The sequence below is a fragment of the Corylus avellana genome, chromosome ca7, assembly GCF_901000735.1.
Source record: "Corylus avellana chromosome ca7, CavTom2PMs-1.0".
Taxonomy (NCBI): domain Eukaryota; kingdom Viridiplantae; phylum Streptophyta; class Magnoliopsida; order Fagales; family Betulaceae; genus Corylus; species Corylus avellana.
The window spans coordinates 6526093-6534306 of NC_081547.1; the positions used below are offsets into that span (position 1 = coordinate 6526093).

Genomic DNA, 8214 nt, shown 5'->3' on the forward strand with positions numbered 1-8214 from the left:
TATGCAACAAATTCTACTTTCACGGTAGACCAAGCAACTATAGTCTACTTACTACATCTCTAGGATATATCCCTTCCACTAATAAGAAAATTTTATTTTGAAGTAAACTTCCTATTATCTTTACATTCAGCAAAATATGAATCTGAATAATTAACCACCTCCAAATGGACAGTGTATCTAATATCATATACACATAGGATCATAAAGATAACTTTACTCCCACAGTGTATCTAAGTTATATATACTAATCAACAAGGTTTTCAATAAAATTGTATGAGCTAATAACCTTGTGAAATTTTATATATCATTGACGGGAGGCTTGTTTTAGCCCATAAATAAATTTTTTTTAATTGAAAAAAAAATATTTGCAACCCTTCTGACTTTTCTCATTCATCCACATTTGCTTAAGCGAAATAAAGAACCTCAATAACAAAAACTTGAAATAAATTTTGTAGAGAGGTATTTTCTATGCCTTGTAGTATATCCTTCATTTGTAGGTCCTGTACGTAGAGGCCATCAATTAAAATCTGTCCTTAGTTAATACATAACCTCTAATTATCGAACATTTGTAATTGTGTTTAATTTAAACCACAATAAATATGTGTGGCATATATATAAGCCACATTTTAATATTTTTAGGGAATTCCTTACTATTTATAGTAAACAATTAGGCCAATCGATTATCAATTAGTCCTTGTATACTAATAGGAATGCCATCATATCATGTGTCACAATAATTAATCAGGAATTCCGTACTATTTATAGTAAACCATAGCTAGGGTCAGTCGATTAACAATTGCTCCTTGTATATATACTAAAAGGATTGCCATCATATCATGTGTCACAATAATTAATCAATTATTAGTCATATAACTCATATTATGAATGTACTAAATATAAATTGACGGATTTAAATGTTGATTTGCAAAAATTAACCTTCTATGATTGTTTACCTTCTCAACATTCTATAATATTTCTATATTACGTTTCTAACATCTTAACAGGAGCCATTGGCAAAGAGTAATGCTAGAAAGATGATGTGGCTTTTAAAATTACCAATATATCAAAATTGAATAATAATCATTTCAAATGCAATGATGATTTTAAAAACGACATCACATTTGGATTATAGTCTTCCCTCGGTTCTCCTCTAACATTACTCATTGAAAACATATTTACATGATATAACCCAGAATATTGTTAATGGCCAAACTGACATTTATGCTATGAGTAGATCATATAGTTGTATAGAATATTAATGAATTTACCAATAAAATCTTTTGTTCTAAAAAATCAAAAATAAATTGGTCGCAAGGAATCACATCCCTCTCCAAAAAAAAAAAAAGAAAGAAAAAGAAAGAAGAAGAAGAAGAAGAAGATAAGCCCCCCGTTATTTTTAGTGGCATCCCAACTACCCTTGGCCAATATTAGGATAAACAAAGATGCATTCCCTTCAAATTCAAGAAATGATTTAGGTTTCTAAAATATTCTCAACCTAAAGTTTCTTTCCATTATGACTTTTATCATAACCTAGATTGGGGACCATGGACCACATATCCCTACTTGCTGTGTTTCAAAGTACAATAGACATTTACACAAATGGTATACAAATTAATAATGTGACATAAAAATTAATTCTTAGTAAATAACATTAGTTTTTAACAAATAAATTTTAAAAAATAAATCAGAAATGAATTGGAAGCAAAGGTGTGGACATGGAGAGGGGAGACGTCATAAAAGAGACAAGGAGATGACCGAGATTTAAAAAGGAAGATTGTAAGAGTACTTCTTACCGGCTCGCTAATCATTTTTTGGTTATTTTGGTGAGATAATTTAACTAAAATTGCCTAAATGTCTACTTTTCAGCCTCACTACGTTAACAAAAAAAAGTTGAGGTGAACAGTACTTACTAAATTTAAAAAATACTATTTACTCACCTATTGATTAAACAAATATAATTTCTTTTTCTCTCCCTTTATGCTTTTCGTTTATCTCCCCCTTTGTTTTCTTTCCCAAAAAGTGTGATTAAGCAAATAATATTGATTAAACAAATATTATTAGGTTTTTTTCTTTGGCCAAAAATTGTGAGGGGAAACTCTTCATATGTTAATACTTGTTAAACATATGGTATTATGCATAATGAGTTTGGTAATTTGCAAAATGGGGTGAGAATGGAGAAAGAAGATGAAGAAATAAAGAGAGAGAGAGAGAGTCACAAGATAAATATTCTTAAAATAAGACAAATATTTTTAAAATAGACCATTAGGGAAATACAAACATTCAAAAATATAAAAGTTAGAAAAAAAAAATCTTTAAAAATAATATTTAAATGAAATAATAAAAGTAAATCATTAAAATAGTAAGACTCTTATAAGTGTTCTAAAAAGATGAATTGTTAAAATAATTAAAAATATATTTTTAATTAGGTGAATAAAATTTGGTAAAGCAGTTAAGAATACGCTAAGCAAAGCAAGGGAAGGAGAGTACAGGCCAGGTACCCCAAAACAATTGCATATATCAAAGTTCATTCAGGCATTCATGTGAGGACATGACCCCACAAGGGCCACCGTGCCCCACCAGGCATCAGTCACTGGGCCTCTCGCTTTCGTTTCACGTGCCAATGGGCAATGGTGACCAATAGTGACCACCCTATTAACTTATTTCTCGACACCATGGACCCCACCTTCGCCACCAAACTGCACCTCCTTATTTTATCCCTACTCCCACCCCTCCCCACCTTTTTTTGATTCTTTCGCATCTCTCTCTCTCTCTCTCGCTGTCTCTGTTCAGTGCAAAGCATTTACTCCTCCTTTTTGGTGCCAACATTTCTGTCCTCTTTCTGCCAATTAGTGTTTATTTAATTTTTGGCTGGTCGCTCCCCTACCCAACCCATAAAAGAAACCATCTTTCCTCACCCTTTTCTGCACAACAAAACCATGGAAGAAATAATAATCTCTCCCTCCTCCTCTTCCTCTCTAGTATCTTTGCCCCAAGAAACCCCACCAACCCTTCAACAGAGGCTCCAATTCGTTGTCCAAAGCCAACCTGAGTGGTGGACTTACGCCATTTTCTGGCAATCCGCTAACGACGACAATGGCAACCTCTTCTTGGCCTGGGGCGACGGCCATTTCCAAGGCACCAAAGACACGTCCCCTAAGCTCTCCCACATCAACACCCACCACCCCATGTCACTCCTACATTCCGAGAGAAGAAAATTCATGAGGGATATCCAATCCATCATCACCGAAAACCACCATGACATCGACAACATGTCCTTAAACTCCGACGTCACCGACGCCGAATGGTTCTATGTCATGTCGTTAACCCGCTCTTTCTCCGCCGGCGACGGCGTGCTTGGCAAGGCCTTTAGTACTAATTCTCTGGTCTGGCTGACAGGCGGCCACGAGCTTCAGTTCTACAGCTGTGAGAGAGCTAAAGAAGCTCAAATGCATGGGATTGAGACTTTGGTTTGTATCCCAACATCCAGCGGGATTCTTGAAATAGGTTCTCAGGAGATTATCGGAGAGAACTGGGGTTTAGTCCAACAGGCCAAGTCTTTATTCGGGTCGGATCTCATTGGCTTAGTACCCAAGCAACCGAACCCGAGTTCCGGACCGATGCAATTTCTCGACAGAAACATTTCTTTCGCGGATATCGGCATAATTGCCGGCGTACAAGAAGAGGATAATTCTCAAGAAGAGAAAAAGAAGAAGAAAGATTGCTTCAAAGGAGCGCAATCTTCATACGTGGACTCGGAGCACTCCGATTCCGATTGTCCCCTAATCGCCGTGAACATAGAGAAAAGAACTCCCAAGAAAAGAGGGAGAAAACCAGGGCTCGGCCGCGACACGCCGTTGAACCACGTCGAGGCGGAGCGGCAGCGGCGGGAGAAGCTGAACCACCGGTTCTACGCTCTGCGCGCCGTAGTGCCCAACGTGTCGAGGATGGACAAGGCGTCGTTGCTCTCCGACGCGGTCTCCTACATCAACGAGCTGAAGACGAAGATCGATGAGCTGGAGTCGCAGCTCCAAAGAGAGTCTAAGAAGGTGAAGCTAGAAATGGCCGATACCATGGACAACCAAAGCACCACCACCTCCGTCGACCAAGCCAGGCCCAGCTCCGGAGGGTTGGCGCTGGAGGTGGAGATCAAGATTGTAGGACTCGATGCGATGATTAGGGTTCAATCGGAGAATGTTAATTACCCGTCGGCACGGTTAATGGGTGCTCTACGTGACCTGGAGTTGCAAATCCACCATGCCAGCATGTCGTGCGTCAACGAGCTCATGCTTCAGGATGTCGTGGTGAGGGTTCCTGAAGGATTGAGAACCGAAGAGGCTCTTAAAACTGCTCTTCTTAGAAGATTAGAGCAGTAAGATTAACGAATTTCCTCTTGGATCATGCATATGTTATTTTAATATGCAAATAATGCTTAATTTTTGTTTTTTTTTTTTTGGTTTTCAGTTTACTTTGCACCGCAAATTTATGTAATTATGGAAGTAATTGTTAGCTGCTTCTTTTTTTTTTTAATTAATTATTATTTACTTTCATAATTATATGTATTGAATGTATTGTTTTGCTTAATAGAAAGGCAAAAATAATTGAGAAGTTCTTGTATTTTAATATCCTTTTATCAAATCTCTCCTTAGGGTTTAAAACACATCAAATTATTCTTTAAGCCATGCACCATTATCAAATAATTTCCATTTTAGAGATATAACATAATTCAATCAGCACCAATTAATTTTGTCACATTATTTTGAAAATACCACATAAAAAAAAAAAAAGAAGGAAATCAAATAAGAATTTAGAAGAGAAAAAAGAAGAAAAGAGATGCTTAGAGTACTGGCAAATTATCACCCCACAAATTAAAGCAATTAAAAATGATTCAACTTCAAACAAAACAAATTTGGATTATTTCCGATTTATTTAAACTTAAGTTATACACTTTATAAATATAACCAACTAAGTCTTCTCCCGTCCATTTCATTGTCCAAAAACAAAATAGACCCTCTCCACTAATTTTTCCTAACAGAAGTGTGATCTGGAATTTGTAGAAGAAGAGATGGAGATAGTTTGGTGTGGTTGTTCCCTACGTTGATGGCACATACGGACCAGGAAAATAATGAAGCAAAACCTTATTGCGTGTCAGAAACGGGACTTGATAAATATCCATGCACGTTTATATATGGTCTAATCTAATTATTGTAATCTTTAGATTTATGGTTAAAAAAATAAGGAAGTGTGGTGGAAAGGGAAGGTGTTTTTGTGTGTGTCTGCGTGCGTTTTAATTGCTTGGCCAAAAATATCATGATCTCTTTTGTGGACGAAATCGAAAGGGGGGAAAGGATGGGTATGAGACAAGGGAATCTCGTACCCCCACCACTACCAACCACTAAAGAGCACTTAAAAAATGTGATTTTTATGCACATAATCTAAGGTTCTTTTTGTTGGGGTAAGAATTCAGATATGCATAGGTGAAAAGTGAAAACCAAAAGAATTCCAGAGCAGAAAAAGTGAAAACAATGGAATTGTGGACCAGATGGGATGTGGATAACCTAGTCATTTTGGCAAGTTGGAAGAAAGAAAAAAATTGGCTAGTCTTTCAATTCTCATTCATTCAACCTGATTTATATATTTGGGTTGGACCAGACGGGCAAAATATGAAAAAGGAGGTTCTTTAGGCTTACGGGAAAGACTTCGTTTAACTTTTTAGAATTTTTAGCGCTTTTGTAACTATTAATTTGTTAAGACTTTGAAGATTTTTAATTTAGTGTATTCAACTTTAAAAGATTTGCAATATCATTCTTACTGTTAGGGTTTGGAGTTAATTCAGACGAATTACATGTAAAATGTCATTTATACCATTGTATTTAAAAAATATTTTTAAATAATAAAAAAATTAAAAATAAACTTGGAACCCACTACCCGGCACCATTTTTTTTTTAAAAAAAAAAATTAAATGAAAAGAGTGGTATTTTAGCGTCATTTGTTAGGATTTAACTTTAATTTAGGAAGATGATTATAAAAAGGCTAAAAAATTTAAAGAGTTTTAAGTGAAATTTGGAAGAAGACATCTATTAATGTTGCCGAACTATGCAATGCATGCATATAGCGTGTAAAGCGAGTTTTAATAGTAATTTTTATCCGTCCACGCCATAAAATCATTCTAGAACAAGGCATGCATGCTTCATGCCTTTTACTGAAACAGGGGACAAAATTTTTTTATTAATAATTATTTCGAACAAGGAATTTAAAGGAATTTCAATGATCAGAATGAACTAAAATGGCATAATTTAGTTTCCCCTTCATATGGGAATGAAGAATGTTTGTACTGAATTGCAGAGAAATGTTTTAAGATTCTCCTACACGGCTACACTCTTCTTGATTTTGTCCATAAGAAGGGCAATACTCTACCACACAACGTGGGTCTCCCTCTCTCTCCCTCTTTTTCTTTCTTTTTTAGGTCAAATGCCATTTTAGTGCTTATGTTTTGGACAATTAACAAATTGTCACCTTGATTTCAAAAAAAAAAAAAAAAAAAATACCATTAAGAGAAAATCATAACACTTTTTACAACATTTTTTTTTCTTCCTTTTGACAAAAAAGAACACTAATAAATAACTAACACAAAATATTTACAAATTACTTTTTATCTTTAAGAACATGTTTGTGATTGTGTTTGATAAATATAGCTTTTAAGTTAAAATATATATATATATATATATATATATATATATATATATATATATATATTTAGGCAAAAGCTTTATTTTTAAGATTTTGCCAAATGTATTGTTGATACCGTGTACAACAATAATGAACTGTATAGAATCGAAAAGAGAAAGAGATTAAGAGAGAGTCGAGACACAGATTTAACGTGGTTCGACAATGTGTCTACGTTCACAGAGAGATAGTTATATTTTACTCTTAATGATTCAGGATTACATCATAACATATATATGGGAAAAACCCTAAATCCTACTTGTATGAATGTATTAAAGAAATTTTCAAAATGCCCTCTACTCCAAACCCTCCCGCTCCGTGAACGTCACTATCACGACGTTCACTTCACTCCCGTTTACTTGACCTTCCACTAGTTTTAATATGAGTCACCAATTTTAACAAAATTTTTTGAGTGTTAAGTACACTTTTAGATCCTTTACATGCAAATTCAAATATGATCTAAGTCGCATTCAAAAAATAATAATAATAAAATAAATGGTTTTACAAAATAAACCCGTATCTTGCTCTTATTAAACCCGTGGTGACTGCAGCTAAAGAGCTACTTCCTCGTACTGTACATAGGTAACTTTGTGTACATCGAAGACGTCATCAATTAGCTCATCCTCCTCCTACTACATATGTTATTCTTTTATTTATTTTTTTATGAATAACACATATCTCATGTGTTTGCTGTAATTCATTTTGACCGTGCTGTATTAATCTTGGTAGGGCATGTGGAAAAGACGAAAAAACAAAAAATCTAGGCCGTACGGTATAAAGAAAATCAATACACTCTGGAAAAAATATAAAAAATTCTCAAACTATCAATGGTTTGCAATATAACTTTTTAATATTCAAAATATACTAAAATAGTCTCTTAAACTACTAAAATGTATCAAAAAAGTCACTTATTTTTATATATTCCTATAATACCCTTATTCTTATGACAAATAAAATAATAAAATATTTGTAAAAAAAAAAGCCAAACAATTTTTTAAAAATACAAAAAAACCAATGAGCGAATAAATACAAAAAAAAAAAAAAAAAGTTTTTTGGAATAAATAAATAATTTAGGCCTAACTACAATTACTATTCATGCCGTATTAAAGTAAAATCAAAGATATGATTGATATATTTCAAAAAAAAAATAATTTAGTCTATGAAGTCAAATTCTGTTAAAAAATTATTTTTATTCGCCCTTTGATTTTATTTTAATACGACATGAAGCAATTTGTAATTTAGGTCAAATGCAGTGACTAATTATTTATTTATTCCGAAAAACATTTTTTTTTTGTATTTTTTACTAATTTTTTTGGTTTTTTTTTTTGTATTTTTTACAATTATTTATTATTTTATTTGTTAAAAGAATATGGCTACTATAGAAATATAAAAAAATAATTAGCCTTTTTGATATATTTTGGTAGTTTCAAACTACCTTAATACCTTTTAAATATTACAAAATTATATTGCAAAGGATTTTTTTTATATATT

General features: G+C 33.4%; 1 protein-coding gene across 1 annotated transcript; it reads left to right on the top strand.

Moving 5' to 3' along the window:
- Nucleotides 1–2794: 2794 nt before the first annotated feature.
- LOC132186976 (transcription factor MYC2) lies at nt 2795–4580 on the top strand. Its single transcript, XM_059601107.1, has one exon. It carries the CDS (start codon nt 2937–2939, stop codon nt 4371–4373), a length of 1437 nt encoding a protein of 478 aa, XP_059457090.1. The 5' UTR covers nt 2795–2936; the 3' UTR covers nt 4374–4580.
- The last annotated feature ends 3634 nt before the right edge of the window (nt 4581–8214 follow it).